Source organism: Pelophylax lessonae, assembly GCF_965119305.1.
Source record: "Pelophylax lessonae genome assembly, chromosome: 13".
In the NCBI taxonomy this organism is placed as follows: domain Eukaryota; kingdom Metazoa; phylum Chordata; class Amphibia; order Anura; family Ranidae; genus Pelophylax; species Pelophylax lessonae.
The window spans coordinates 10,882,961-10,899,646 of NC_138780.1; the positions used below are offsets into that span (position 1 = coordinate 10,882,961).

General features: G+C 42.7%; 1 protein-coding gene across 1 annotated transcript in view; it reads right to left on the reverse strand.

The window, feature by feature from the left end:
• Positions 1-3,059: 3,059 nt before the first annotated feature.
• CASQ1 (calsequestrin 1) overlaps positions 3,060-16,686 on the reverse strand; it is a 102,384-nt gene continuing 88,757 nt past the window's right edge. Inside the window, exons 10-11 of the mRNA XM_082275248.1 lie at positions 13,099-13,173; positions 3,060-4,282 (exon numbers count right to left, since the gene is read on the reverse strand). Of these exons, the coding sequence (XP_082131374.1) occupies positions 4,040-4,282; positions 13,099-13,173 (318 nt within the window). The 3' untranslated portion in view covers positions 3,060-4,039. The remainder of the gene's footprint in view (positions 4,283-13,098; positions 13,174-16,686) is intronic.

Below are 16,686 nucleotides of genomic sequence, written 5' to 3' on the forward strand. Positions count from 1 at the left end.
GACTATGGCTTCCCAGCAGGGTTGTCTGCTGCTTTCACACTGCCCAAAGCCAGCACTTACAGTTCCCCCTACCACACACACAGATGGGAGAGCAGAAATCTGCTTCTCTTCCTTCCGCCCCTGTCCCTTCTGTGTCTGCCCGCACTCCAATCCCCGGCACTGTGCCTCAGAAAAGGAAAGTGGGGTTGGGAAATCTGAAGCTCAGCAGCGCCAGATTAATCTGGATGAGAGGTGCTGACTGCCATGGGGTGAGTGAGCTCACAATCCATCCATTCTTTCTCCTGCCGCTAAGTGAGTGCACTAAGGTAAATCAGGGTTCTCAGAGCACCCCATACATCAAAGTTCCCCTTTACACCAGAGGCCACAGTGTTCCCCCTTACATCAGAGCTCTCTCAGTACATCAGAGTTCTCAGTGTTCCCCCCTACATCAGAGCTCTCTCAGTACATCAGAGTTCTCAGTGTTCCCCCTTACATCAGAGCTCTCTCAGTACATCAGAGTTCTCAGTGTTCCCCCTTACATCAGAGCTCTCTCAGTACATCAGAGTTCTCAGTGTTCCCCCTTACATCAGAGCTCTCTCAGTACATCAGAGTTCTCAGTGTTCCCCCTTACATCAGAGCTCTTTCAGTACATCAGAGTTCTCAGTGTTCCCCATTAAATTGGGGTTCCCAGAGCATCCCTTATGTCACAGGCCCCAGGATTCTCCCTTACATCAGAGTATGCAGAGTCCCCCCCTTACAGTGTAAGGGAACTCTGCGAGTTCAGATGTAAAAGGGGTATTCTGCGGATTTAGATGTAAAAGGGAAACTCTGCGGATTTAGATGTAAAAGGGAAACTCTGCAGATTAATATGTTAAAGGGGAACTCTGCAGATTCAGATGTTAAAGGGGAACTCTGCGGATTTAGATGTAAAAGGGGAACTCTGCGGATTCAGATGTAAAAGGGGAACTCTGCAGATTTAGATGTAAAAGGGGAACTCTGCGGATTTAGATATAAAAGATGGCAACTGTAGTACTGTTCCCATTTTTAAATATTTAGCTCCTCAAGTCAATCTAAAGAACCATTAATAGAGCTTTGCCTTGTTTTGTTTTTTTTTTGTTACTATAAACCAGGGGTCCCCAAATTTTCTAAACAAAGGTCCAGTTTGCTGTCCTTCAGGCTTTAAGGGGGCCAGACTGTAGCCAGTTTTGGTAGAAGTACACAATGCCTCAGGCATGGTGGTCAGTGGGAGTAAAAACAAAAATTACAAAGTGCCTGTGGTCAGAATTAGGAGGCATAGTGACCCATTATTGGTATTAGTAGAAAGGATAGTACCCCACCATTGGTGTCAGTGGCAAGAATAGTGTCCTACCATTGGTGATAGTAGGAGGAATAGTACCCTTATCCTTGGTATTAGTGGAAGGGATAGTGACCCACCATTGGTGTTAGTGGGAGAAATAGTGCCCCACCGTTGGTGTCAGTGGGAGGAATAGTGCCCCCTCATTGATATTAGTGGAAGGAATAATGTCCCATTATTGGTATTAGTGAAAGGAATAGCACCCTATTGTTGGTGTCAGTGGAAGGAAAGACAGTGCCCCGCCATTGGTGTCAGTGGGAGGAATAGTGCTCCATTATTGGTGTCAGTGGAAGCAATAGCGCCCCACCATTGGTGTCAGTGGGAGGTATAGTGTCCCATCATTGGTGTTAGTGGGAGGAATAGTGTCCCATCATTGAAATCAGTAGGTGGAAAAGTGCCCCAACCATTGTGGCAGTGGGAGGAATAGTGTCCCATCATTTGTATTAGTTAAAGGAATAGTGTCCCACCGTTGGTGTCAGTGGGAGGAATAGTACCCTATCATTGGTATTGGTGAAAGGAATAGTGTCCCATCATTGGTATCAGTAGGAGGAATAGTGCCCCATGATTTGATGATTTGTGGCTGTGGGAGGAATAGTGCCCTATGATTAGTATCACTGGGAGGAATAGTGTCTCGTAATTGGTGTCAGTGAGAGGTATAGTGTCCCATCATTGTAATCAGTGGGAGGAATAGTGTCCCATCATTGGTATTAGTTAAAGGAATAGTGCCCCATTGTTGATATTAGTGGAAGAAATAGTGCCCCATTAATGGTGTCAGTGGGGGGAATAGTGACCTATCATTGTTGACAGTGGGAGGAATAGTGTCCCATCATTGGTGTCAGTGGGAGGAATAGTGTCCCATCATTGGTGTCAGTGGGAGAAATGGTGCCCCATCATTGGTATCAGTGGAAGGAATAGTGCCCCCACTTTGCTATAAGTGGGAGGAATAGTGTCTCATCAATGGTATCAGTGGGAGGAATAGTGCCCCATAATTGGTGGCAATGGGAGGAATAGTGCCCCATCATTGGTATTAGTATACGGAATAGCGCCCAATTGTTAGTGTCAGTAGGAGGAATAGTGCTCTATCATTTGTATTAGTTGAAGGAATAGTGCCCCATTGTTGATATTAGTGGAAGAAATAGTGCATCACCGTTGGTTTCAATGAGAGGAATAGTGCCCCATCATTGGTGTCAGTGGGAGGAATAGTGCCCCATCATTGGTGTCAGTGGGAAGAATAGTGCCCCATCATTGGTTTCAGTGGGAGGAATAGTGCCCCATCATTAGTGTCAGTGGGAGTAATAGTGCTCCATCATTGGTGTCAGTGGGAGGAATAGTGCTCAATTATTGGTATCAGTGGAAGGAATAGTGTCCCCTCTTTGGTAAAAGTGGAAAGAATAGTGCTATATCGTCGGTATTAGTGGAAGAAAAAGTGCCCCATCAATGGTATCAGTGAAAGAGATATATTGCCCCACTATTGCTTTCAGTGGGAGTAATAATGCCCCATCGTCTGTGTCAATGGGAGGATTAGTGCCCCATTGTTGGTGTCAATGGGAGAAATAGTGCCCCATTGTTTGTGTCGGTGTGAGGAATTGTAGCCTATTCAAGGTATAACTGGGAGAAATAGTGCCCCAAGGGCCAGATGAAGGCAAGCAAAGGGCTGCAGTTTGGAGACCACTGCTATACACTATGAAGAAAATCCCCAAATACAGAAAAAAACACACATACACAGTTTGGATGTTACTGATTTTTGGTTTTCTTATCAGTTGCAAATTGTGGGAAGAAGATCACAGTAGATAAACATTTAAGACCTTGCGAGTGATGCTTGAGATTTTGCCATGGGTTCTTTGACAAGTGGGCAACAATATTTTTTATATGACATAAAATGTTGGGCAAACATCAAAATGTCCAAGAATACAATTATGTGAAAGGGCATAAAGTCCACATTTTTTGCCCACTTAGGAGATGATCGGACGTGAGATAGATGAGGAGACATCACTTGTCGAACATGTAAAAGATCTTCTTTTTTTTATGTACGGTACTTGGCCAAAAAAAGCGTTGACATGCTACTGTGATAGGCATCCTTTCTGTCATCTGTTATACAACAATGCCAACAAAAGCCAAGACTGGAATATGATGGAGTTCTTGTGTTGTTTATTCCACGTCCTGTGTTGGCAATATAATGGTAGATTTGGTTGGCTTTTTTAAATTATGGACTTGTGAAATCAAGTCCTCAACCTGAACTTGGTGACTATTGAGCGTTTGGAGTTGCAGGTTAATAGGAACTCTTAGATTATCTAAGTTATTCTTAATGGATGACCAGAAAAAGTTTTTTTTTTTGGTCTTCAAAAACAACTTTTTGGAAAAAAATTTCTTGAACCAACCAATTTTTGGATAAAAGTCTAGATTATCTTAAGACTTTATGGAGATTAAAAAAAAGGTTTCTGGAGACCAGAAAGAGCTTCTCCAGTCCTCCTGGGCTTTTGGTGAAAAGGTGAAATCTCATTTGATGACCTTTGTCTATTGCCCCAGGATCCAAAATTTTCAATGGGCGTTTAAGGGTGTTGAAGATCTGTGTTGAGCTAATCGGATAAGTTTAAAGATTTAAATTAAGAATCAAGAATTCATATAAAAATATGTTGTTACTAAAGTCAGGCTTTGACATTTGAATATATAAACTAGTTAGATGCTAACGACTTTATTGATAACTGTTTAGTCATCGTCATCATCATCATCGTCGTCATCATCATCGTCATCATCATCATCGTCGTCGTCGTCATCATCATCATCATCGTCGTCGTCATCGTCATCATCGTCATCATCATCATCATCGTCATCATCGTCATCATCTTCAGTGTTGACTTCACCCTCCAGAACATCTTCAATCCAGTCTTCCAGTTCATCTACAGAAGGCAGGTCCTCTTCATCATCCATGTCCATCCAAACACTATCAGCCTGCAAAAGGAACAACAGATCTTGTTAGCTTTCAAAGAGTTGAGTGGTTTTCTTAACACTTTTCAAAAGTTAAACTCCAGGCACCGGGGGCACTCATGTCAATATCAGCAATGTGTACCAGAGCAGGTCTAGATGTGCTGACAGCATTTGTCTTGAGGGGTGGAATGCCGCCTGGCCGGTCCAAGCCCAAATAGGGAGATCTCTAGAAGGATGGTGGGTCCCTATCCTTTCCCTACTCGTCTGGAACCTTTCCCTGACGCTAGTACTGTCCCTGAAAGATGGCGTACCTGTCCCTACGCTACCAACAAAATGCATGCCAAGCCTGGGAGCCATGGCCGTAAATAGGCTCTGCCTGACTCAAGGTGGCAGCTAGAGTCACATGGGGTAGCAGTATCCAATCGGATAGCTTCCTCAGTTACCCAGACTGATAGGAACAAAGAAAAAAATGATAATGAAATAATATTATGGTGTTTAAAGTCCATGTAGTCCATAGATAGCTGGGAACTACCAGATAACAAGGCCAATGGGAAATACGGCAGGTGGCGACTAGAAAAGACACTCACAAGACGGCAGCTCTTTGTTCAGGTACGGGATTCCCTCAAGAACAAAAATAAAAAGAGAGCACCAGGTCAGTGCGAGTAAAAACAACAACACCTTATTCCAATATCCACTTACATCTGAATAACTTGCAGACTGCATGTAGAGGTGCTGTAGTATCGTGTGTGGTAATCCAAGATGGCAGACAGGGTGGGCTGGATGACTGCTTAAGATGTCTGGACCCACTGAAGATGACAACTGGGGCTAATCGCATTAGAAAACTGCAAGGTTCCCACCGCCGTGGGACCAAAGATAAAATGGGGCCGCCACTAGTTTCCGAGGTCCAGCCTCCTTCTTCGGCCCTCCCCAGCTTGCTTTCTCATGCAGTGGGTCCAGACTTGTGTGAGCGGTGGCCTCCCTATTGGGCTATTTTATCTTCGGTGGGGACCTTGCAGTTTGCTAATGCGATTAGCCCCAGTTGTTACCTTCAGCAGGTCCAGACAGACATCTTCAGCAGCCCTCCAGCCCACCCTGTCTACCATCTTCCATTAACACACATGATACTACAGCACCTCTACACGCAGTCTGCAGGTTATTCAGATGTAAGTGGATATTGGCATAAAGTGTTGTTTTTACTCGCACTAACCTGGCGCCATGTTTTCTCTTTTTATTACTGTTTTGGCTGTGCTACCTGTGAGGTGCTAGTGTCAACCAAACAGGACAGGTCCGGACAGGGGCATGCCAGCCTGTGCTATCACATGAAAAATGACCATGCTAGCACAGATATGTTTCCATGCTTAGCCTGGTCAGGAACAACAGGAAGGGCTTCCTATAGAAGGGGATGGCAGGATCCAGGTGTCTTTACTGAGCCTTCCACTCCTACTTTTATTCAGTGGTCATGCAACCACATGGCCGCTCTTCTTATTCTTTTTTTCCTAGTGCAGGAGACATAGTTTCACTGATTGACCCTGAGCTCTGTTCTGTGGGGGCTGAGACCACTCTTTTGATTGTACCGCCTGTGAGGAGATGCTGTCAATCAAACAGGACAGGGTTGGACAGGGGCATGCCAGCCTGTGCTATCACATTAAAAATGACCACGCTAGCACAGATATGCTTCCATGCTTAGCCTGATCAGGAACAACAGGAAGGGCTTCCTATACAAGGGAAATGGCAATATCAACAGGTCTTTACTGAGCCTTCCACTACTAGTTTTATTCAGCGGTTAAACAATCGCACAGACATTCTTCCTATGTTTTCTCCCAAAAGCAGGGGACATTGCTGCCTTGACTGACCCTGAGTTCTGTTCTGTGGGGCGGTAACTACTCTTTTGTGCCGCCTGTGTGGAGCTGCTGCCAATCAAACGGGGCAAGGCTGCACAGGGGCATGCCAGCCTTTGATATCACATGCAAACTGACCGTGCTAGCACGGATCTGCTTCAGTGCTTAGCATCATCAACGGGTCTATACTGAGCCTTCCACTTCTACTTTTATTCATCAGTGGTCATGCAGCCACATAGCCACTCTTCCTATCCTTCTTTTCAAGTGCAGGGGACATAGTTGGATTGATTGACCCTTAGCCCCTTTCTGTGGGGGCGGTGACTACTCTTTTGAGTGTACCACCTTTGAGGAGCTACTGCCAATTAAACAGGGCAGGGCTGGACAGGGGCATGCCAACCTGTGATATCACATGCAAAATGACCATGCTAGCAGGGATCTGCTTCAGTGCTTAGCATGATCAGGTATAACAGGAAGGGCCTCCTATACCAGGGAAAATGGCAGGATCGACAGGTCTTTATTGAACCTTTTCCTCCTCTAAAAATTACATATGTTTTAACTATAGGAGGGAGAAGGGACTATAGCCCCAGATTTTTATGATGAACATGAAGAATATATGTGACGCTAGATCCACTTAGAGCATTTCCTGATCTAGACAGGCCAAGCTGTCACAACAAAGGATATGCGCGCACAGCTGAGGCTTTACTGTTAAATGGCACAGCTGTCTCTTCTTCAGATTATGGCCGGTCCCCAGCACGGCGCAGAGTTGCACCACATTACAGGGAAGACACGAGGCAGCGGGAGCAGGAGCTGTAATTATTCTCCGGTGAAAGGACACAATGGAGCTCTGGGATGAAAGGGCACCGAATGGAAAGGGATAATGGCAGGTACAACAAAGGAACATTGAGGAAGCTTTCATCAGGGCACATGTAGGGAAAAAAAAGTGCAAAAACGCCATAAAATGTTCTTTCTCCAAGCAGATGAGGAACGAAAATGAAAGACTGATTAAAAGGCCAGACGGTAGAACTTGTGAGATGCTGGGCTGATTGTCATATCGGGGCACATGTCTAGGCCACATGATTACATCTGTGATTCACCATGAGACATCTGGTTGATTAAAAATAACGTGCGGGTCTGGAGGATATGAACCGATGGGTCACACTGGAGAAATGTGACGCGTAGGACATGCCCCAGCAGTAATCATGAAAAGATCAGGATAGGGTTGCCAAATCACTCTGGTTGGGGTCAATGAAGATCGGTCATGGCGACCTCTTCCAACAGACGTTGACCTCTTCCAACAGACGTCAAAAATAATAATTTCGACCTGACATCAGATATATTCCTTTATGTTAAATCCCAGCTTTTAGGAATTACAAGAAAATACCCCCCCCCCCACCCCACCCCCAAAATGCAAGCATCGCTAACTCTGAGGCAGGGGTCTCCAAACAAAGGGCCAGCTTACTGTTCTGAAGACTTTGGGGGGGGGGGGGGAAACTATGGCCACTGGAAGTTGAAGGTGAGAGTAAACAATGCACCATGTTTGGTATCAGTGGGAGCAACTGTGCCCCATCGTTGGCTTTATTGGAGGGAATTGTGCCCCATCGTTGGTGTCATTGGGAGAAATCCTGCCCCTTCGAAGGCATCATTGGATCATTGGGAGTAATTGTGCCCCTTTGTTGTGTTAGTGGGGGGGAATTATGCCACACCATTGTTGCCAGTGGGAGGAATAGTGCCCCACCATTGGTATCAGTGGGAGGAATAGTGCCCCACCATTGGTGTCAGTGGGAGGAATAGTGCCCCACCATTGGTATCAGTGGGAGGAATAGTGCCCCACCATTGGTGTCAGTGGGAGGAATAGTGCCCCACCATTGGTGTCAGTGGGAGGAATAGTGCCCCACCATTGGTATCAGTGGGAGGAACTGTGCCCCATCGTTGGCTTTATTGGAGGGAATTGTGCCCCATCGCTGGTGTCATTGGGAGAAATCCTGCCCCTTCGAAGGCATCATTGGGAGTAATTGTGCCCCTTTGTTGTGTTAGTGGGGGGAATTATGCCACACCATTGGTATCAGTGGGAGGAATAGTGCCCCACCTTTGGTGTCAGTGAGAGGAATAGTGCCCCACCATTGGTATCAGTGGGAGGAATAGTGCCCCATCATTGGTATCAGTGTGAGGAATAGTGCCCCACCATTGGTGGCAGTGGGAGGAATAGTGCCCCACCATTGGTGTCAGTGGAAGGAATAGTGCCCCACCATTGGTATCAGTGGGAGGAATAGTGCCCTACCATTGGTGTCAGTGGGAGGAATAGTGCCCCATCATTGGTATCAGTGTGAGGAATAGTGCCCCACCATTGGTGGCAGTGGGAGGAATAGTGCCCCATCATTGGTGTCAGTGGAAGGAATAGTGCCCCATCATTGGTATCAGTGGGAGGAATAGTGCCCCACCATTGGTGTCAGTGGAAGGAATAGTGCCCCATCATTGGTATCAGTGGGAGGAATAGTTGGTGTTAGAGGATAAAATATTGCCCCAAGGGCCTAATAAAAGCCTGAAAAGGGGCGCATCCGACCCCTGGGCCACAGTTGGGAGACTACAGCTCTAAGGGTTGAGGAATAAGGGAGAAATCCTGCCCCTTTGATGGCGTCATTGGGAGCAATTGTGCCCCTTTGTTGGTGTTAGTGGGGGGAATTATGCCCCCCCCAATGGTGTCAGTGGGAGGAATAGTGCCCCATCATTGGTATCAATGGGAGGAATAGTTGGTATCAGAGGATGAAATATTGCCCCAAGGGCCTAATAAAAGCCTGAAAAGGGGTGCATCCGGCCCTTGGGCCACAGTTGGCAGACTACAGTTCTACGGGTTGAGGAATAAGGTGTAATACTTACCCTTGTCTTCTCTCCTACAGGCTCTCCCCATCTAAGCAACCAGTCCCCTGAAGCCTCTTCTATAAGGTGCTCGGTCCCATGATGACGTCATCAAGTACAATGCAGGGCCAATAGTCTTGATCTGTACATGAGAATGGCGAAGGACCACCCCACAAGTGGGAGCTGAGAACAGCACCCGAGCCTGCCAGAGCAAGGAGTAAGGTAAGTTTATCATGTAAAGGCTATTGGCCCCACATTGGACTTGATGATGTCATCATGGGACTGTGGTCCGGAGCACCTTATGGAAGAGGCTTCAGCGAACTAGCAGCTTAGATGGGGAGAGCCGGCAGAAGCGAAGGGGAGGGTAAATATCACACCTTATTCCTAAACACCTAGAGTTAACGAGTGCTTAACGCTTTCATTTTGGAGGGGGGTATTGTTTTTAGAATTCCCAGAGTTGGTCTTTAACATAAAGGAACATATCTGATGACGGGGCCACCTGAAGAAGACATTCCAACATTGTTGAATCACCCTTGTCGACGTCTAGTAGAAGAGGTCACCATGACCAACCTTCATTAGCCCCAACCAGAGCGATGCGGCACCCCTATCCTAATCTTTTCATGTTCACCCCCCTGGGGCATGTCCTAGACGTCACGTTTCTCCTGTGTGCCCCATTCCTTCGTATCCTCTAGACCCGCACCTCTGCTTTAATGGTTTTTTTGTTGTTCCTGGAGTTGGGTCTTAAGTGAAGCATTCTAAGTGATGACAAATACACCCTCACAATGTCTCTATCACTTGAAGAGGTACCGATGCTTTTTATTGCTATCTTTGCCCCTCTTGCAGGTTTTCCCTGTATTTCCATCAGAAGGACCTTGTCAGTCAGACAGCATCCGCCTTAACAGTGGTCATTTTTGGCAGACAGAAGAGGACAGAGAGGGGAATCAGAGAACCAAACAAAAGATATAAAAATGTATACGAAAATTATTAAGCAATTATATCAGGGGAATCATTTGATGATATGAACTATACTACAGCAAGGACCACAAAAACTCTATGTTGTTAGCCTGTTATATAGAACTGTCATTTATTTTGAAAAAATGGCAGTTGTCCAATAGTCAAAAATGGCAGTTGTGCGGTAGTTATCAGTGACAGAAAATAATTCAGCAATTATATCCGGGAAATCATTTGATGCTACAAACTATTGTACATAAAGGACAGCAAAACCTGAGTGTTGTTGGCCTGTAATTAAGAACTGTCATTTATTTTGAAAAAATGGCAGTTGTCCAATAGTCATCGGTAAAATCTATTCCTACTTACATCAGTCACAGCGAATAATTACGCAATTATATTGGGAGAATCATTTAAAGCTGCGAGCTATTGTATATCAAGAACCACAAAAACTGGGTGTTGTTGGCCTGTAATTCAGAACTGTCATTTATTTTGAAAAAATGGCAGTTGTGCAATAGTCATCAGTAACATTTATTCTTAATTACATCAGTCACAGAAAATAATTAAGCAATTATGTTTGGGAAATCAATCATTTGATGATGCAAACTATAGTACATCAAGGACCACAAAACATTGGGTGTTGTTAGTCTGTAATATTGAACTGTCTTTTTTTTTTAAATGGCAGTTGTGCAATAGTCATCAGTGAAATCAGTTCTTGCTTTTATCAGTCACAGAAAATAATTAGGCATTTATATCAGCAAATCATTTGTTGCAGCAAACTATAGTGCATCAACGAACCCAAAAATTGGGTGTTGTTAGCCTGTAATTCAGAACTGAAAAAATGGCAGTTTGTCCAATAGTCATCAGTGAAATTAATTCTTACTTACATCGTCACAGAGAATAATTACGCAATTATATTGGGAAAATCATTTAAATCTGCAAGCTATTGTACAGTATATCAAGAACCACAAAAACTGGGTGTTGTTGGCCTGTAATTCAGAACTGTCATTTATTTTGAAAAAATGGCAGTTGTCCAATAGTCATCGGTAAAATCTATTCTTACTTACATCGTCACAGAGAATAACTACGCAATTATATTGGGAAAATCATTTGATGCTGCAAACTATAGTACATCAAGACCACTAAACAGTGGGTGTTGTTAGTCTGTAATTCTATAAACTGTTATTTATTTTGTAATACTGTGTTTTTTTATTTTTTTTAAATGGCAGTTGTGCAATAGTCATCAGTGAAATCGATTCTTGCTTCTATCAGTCACAGAAAATAATTAAGCATTTATATCAGTAAATCGTTTATTGCAGCAAACTAAAGTGGATCAAAGACCCCAAAAACTGGGTGTTGTTAGCCTGTAATTCAGAACTGTCATTTGTTTTGAAAAAATGGCAGTTGTCCAATAGTCATCATTGAAATCAATCAATCTATTCTTACCTATATCAGTCACAGAAAATAATTAAGCAATTATATTAGGGAAATCATTTGATGTTGTGAGCTAGTGTACATCAAGGACCACAAAACAGTGGGTGTTGTTAGTCTGTAATTCAGAACTGTCATTTGTTTTGTAATACTGTGTTTTGTTTTGTTTTTTAAATGGCAGTTGTGCAATAGTCATCAGTGAAATCGATTCTTGCTTCTATCAGTCACAGAAAATAATTAAGCATTTATATCAGCAAATCAGTTATTGCAGCAAACTAAAGTGCACCAAGGACCCCAAAAACTGGGTGTTGGCCTGTAATTTAGAACTGTCATTTATTTTGAAAAATGGCAGTTGTCCAATAGTCATCATTGAAATCAATCAATCAGTTCTTACTTACATCAGTCACAGAAAGTTTTTAAACAATTATATTGGGGAAATAATTTGATGCTGTGAGCTATTGTACATCAAGGACCACAAAAACTGGGAGTTGTAGGCCTGTAATATAGAACTGTCATTCCTTTTTTTCTACATTACCGTTGTGCAATAGTCATCAGTAAAATCTATTCTTACCTATATCAGTCACAGAAAATAATTAAGCAATTATATTAGGGAAATCATTTGATGCTGCAAACTATAGTGCATCAAGGACCCCAAAAACTGTGTGTTAGCTTGTAATTTAGAACTGTCATTTATTTTGAAAAATGGCAGTTGTCCAATAGTCATGGGTGAAATCAATTCTTACTTATATCAGTCACAGAAAGTTTTTAAACAATTTATATTGGGGAAATAATTTGATGCTGTGAGCTATTGTACATCAAGGACCACAAAAACTGGGAGTTGTAGGCCTGTAATATAGAACTGTCATTCCCTTTTTTTTTTACACTACCAGTGTGCAATAGTCATCGGTAAAATCTATTCTTACCTATATCAGTCACAGAAAATAATTAAGCAATTATATTAGGGAAATCATTTGATGCTGTAAACTATAGTGCATCAAGGACTCCAAAAACTGGGTGTTAGCCTGTAATTTGGAACTGTCATTTATTTTGAAAAATGGCAGTTGTCTAATAGTCATCGGGGAAATCAATTCTTACTTACATCAGTCACAGAAGTTTTTAAACTATTTATATTTGGGAAATCATTTGATGCTGTGAGCTATTGTACATCAAGGACCACAAAAACTGGCAGTTGTAGGCCTGTAATATAGAACTTTTATTTATTTTTAAATAGCAGTTGTCCAATAGTTATCAGTGAAATCAATTCTTACTTACATTAGTCACAGAAAATAATTAATGGGGATATGATTTGATGCTGCAAACTATTGTACATTAAGGACCACAAGAACAGTTGTTAGCATGTAATATAGAACTGCCATTTTTTTTTTTTTAATTACCGTTTTGCAATAGTCATCAGTAAAATCTATTCTTACTTACATTAGTCACAGAAAATAATTAAGCAATTATATGCTGCGAACTATTGTACATCAAGGACCACAAAAGTGGGGTGTTGTTGGCCTGTAATTAAGAACTGTCATTTATTTTTTTTAAAAATGGCAGTTGTGCAATAGTCATCAGTAAAATCCATTCTTACATCAGTCACAGAAAATAATTAGGCAATTATATCGGGAAAATCGCTTGATGCTACTAACTATAGTACATCAAGGATGACAAAAAACTTGGTGTTGTTAGCCTGTAATATAGCACTGTCATTTATTGAAATAAAAAAGGGCAGTTGTGCACTAGTCATCAGTGAAATCCATTCCTACTTACATCAGTCACATTCACCACGCCGATATGAGGGCGAGACAGGTCGATGCCAAACTTCTCTTCCCAGTAGGGGATCAGCTGAAAAAGGAAAGAAAAAGACAAGGGGAGTTTATTAAAGGGTGCGCAAATTTCGCTCACGTCTCCCTCAGTTGGCATTCCCACACTCCCAGAGCATGCAAAGCCTGCCAAAAGACCCAACGAGGACAAGCCGTCCAGCTATTGTCAACCGACTGCCACAGTTCTGTTGTCCCGCCTGTGGTTTAGCTAGAATAGAGCCTTTGTTGCCCCCACACCTCGGAGCCTTCGCCAGTCCCTGGAAAGAGACTGCAACTCAACAGCAAAGAAGATGCACTGCTGTCATTTTCAGGGTGCTAAATGTCTGGATTCATAACAACGGGACCCTCTGTACCAAGCGATATGATAATGAATTATGTTGACACGGATTCAATTACTTTGAAGGAAACTTGTTATTTTTATTTTTTTTATTTGGATTGGAATTGATTTTTAGGAGCATCACGTTTTATAAGCCGTGATGGAAAAGGAAGCTTAAAAAATAGTCATAAATTCCAGCGCTGCCCGTCCAAACCTCTGGGAGCTGTTTTGGTATCGTCATCAGGGCAGCCATCAGGGGGGGACAGCCCATACCCATGTAGGGGGCCCAGGCTTTCCGAGGGGCCCTGCCCCCCAGGCCCTAGCCAACGAGACTGAGTTGTTGCTGCTGTAGTAACTATCAATTGCTAAATCATGGTAGCTGCAGAGTAAACAGATGCAGCTGAAGGGATGTCTCTTTGCTGGATTGCGCTGTCTCTTTCCTGAAAATATTAGGCTGTCTCTTTGCTGGATTGGGATATCTCTTTGCTGGATTGGGATATCTCTTTGCTGAGTATATGAAGCTGTCTCTTTACTGGATTGGAATGTGTCTTTGCTGAATATATAAGGCCGTCTCTTTACTGGATTGGCATGTCTCTGTTCTGAATATATGAGGCCATCTCTTTGTTGGATTAGGATGTCTCTTTGCTGAATATATGAGGCTGTCTCTTTACTGGATTGGGATGTCTCTTTGCCAAATATATGGGGATGTCTCTTTGATGGATTGGATTCATTTTCATTTATTAAGTTGTAAGAGTGTTAAAATAGAAGTGGGTGCGCTGAAGGACTCGGTGGAATGGCCAGTGGGCGGATTCGGTGGGACTGCCAGAGGGTGGGCCCTGCAAAATGTTGGTGGTCAGGCCCGGAGGGGCCCAGGCCTTAAGCTGTGTAAGGGGCCCCAAAATTTCTGATGGCTGCCTTGGTCGTCATAGACAAAGGTCCAGATATCGGTGTGACGGTGCAACCCAAAGATTTACGTTTTTCACAAATTAAAGCTGGTTTTTAGGTATGGGTTTAATTGTTGCTTGGACTTATCTAAGTATACATTTTTAATATCTGTGGGATTCCTTTGGAAGTGGTGTCTTCCAGGTCCCATGCCGAATGGCTGGCTGCCCTGCTGCAAAGTGGGGGTGGGGGGGGGGGTGGGCGCTTGTTTGCCATGGGTGCCATTGAGAGAACACGTTGGATTTTACTTAAAGAATGCAAAGCATTCTCTAAATTGAACAAGTGGAGAGGCAGGGGAGGAGATGCCAAAATCTCCACCTCGTCCAATCAGAAAATGGCTTGAATTCATTGAGAAAAAAAACAAGACATTCTCTGAATGGTGTCCATGCAAATTAGTTCACTATACAGCAGGTCTGCTGCTCACCACGGGATCTGGAAGACAGTGAGAATCACTGTAGTGGAATATCTATACTTGAATTGGTCCAAGTTGGGCCAATGTAACTATGCAAAAAAAATAAAAAATTTGGCTCCAATTTAAAAAAAAAGATCCACTGTTGTGTGTGGCCAATTTCGGGGGTCACAAAAGCTTCCTCTGGGCTGGTGTATTGTATGCGCTGGTTTGTAGAGCTGCAAGCTGTGAGCTGGACTTTAATATTGTGGAGCCATTTAAATCCAATTGCACCGTTAAAGACCACCACAAACCTTAATTCTGCCTTCTCCATTAACTCTGAAGCACTCTCCCAATTTTACCAAAATTTGGGGAAAATAAAAACTCTTAATTGTAATTATCCCTTGTCACTGGCCTAATAGTTTTATTTGGTTTTCTTTATGTATGTTTGAATTGATCCAACTTGGACCAATGTAACTATGCAAACAAAAAAAAAAGAAAAATTCAGCTCCAAGTTGAAAAAAAGATCCACTATTGTGTGTGGCCAATTTCGGGGGTCACAAAAGCTTCATCGGGGCTGGTGTATTGTATGCACTGGTTCCTAGAGCTGCAAACTGTGAGCTGGACTTTAATATTGTGGAGCCATTTAAATCCAATTGCACTGTTAAAGACCACCACAAACCATAATTCTGCCTTCTCTGTTAACTCTGAAGTACTCTCCCAATTTTACCAAAATTTGGGGAAAATAAAAACTCTTAATTTTAATTATCCCTTGTCACTGGCCTAATAGTTTTATTTGGTTTTCTATACGTATGTTTGAATTGATCCAACTTGGACCAATGTAACTATGCAAACAAAAAAAAAAGAAAAATTCAGCTCCAAGTTGAAAAAAAGATCCACTATTGTGTGTGGCCAATTTCGGGGGTCACAAAAGCTTCATCGGGGCTGGTGTATTGTATGCACTGGTTCCTAGAGCTGCAAACTGTGAGCTGGACTTTAATATTGTGGAGCCATTTAAATCCAATTGCACTGTTAAAGACCACCACAAACCATAATTCTGCCTTCTCTGTTAACTCTGAAGTACTCTCCCAATTTTACCAAAATTTGGGGAAAATAAAAACTCTTAATTTTAATTATCCCTTGTCACTGGCCTAATAGTTTTATTTGGTTTTCTATACGTATGTTTGAATTGATCCAACTTGGACCAATGTAACTATGCAAACAAAAAAAAAAGAAAAATTCAGCTCCAAGTTGAAAAAAAGATCCACTATTGTGTGTGGCCAATTTCGGGGGTCACAAAAGCTTCATCGGGGCTGGTGTATTGTATGCACTGGTTCCTAGAGCTGCAAACTGTGAGCTGGACTTTAATATTGTGGAGCCATTTAAATCCAATTGCACTGTTAAAGACCACCACAAACCATAATTCTGCCTTCTCCGTTAATTCTGAAGTACTCTCCCAATTTTACCAAAATTTGGGGAAAATAAAAACTCTTAATTTTAATTATCCCTTGTCACTGGCCTAATGGTTTTTTATGTTTACTTGAATTGGTCCAAAAAAATCAGCTCCAAGTTGAAAAAAAAATCCACTATTGTGTGTGGCCAATTTAGGGGGGTCACAAAAGCTTCCTCGGGACTGGTGTATTGTATCCACTGGTTCCTAGAGCTGCAAACTGTGAGCTGGACTTTAATATTGTGGAGCCATTTAAATCCCATTGCAACCTAAAGACCACCACAAACCTTAATTCTGCCTTCTCCATTAACTCTGAAACTCTCCCAATTTTACCAAAATTTGGTGGAAATAAAAACTCTCAATTTCAATTGGCCTAGTGAATTAACTGTTTTTGTGAATAATCACATAGATAATGGTCAGGTTGGATCCTAAATGTTAA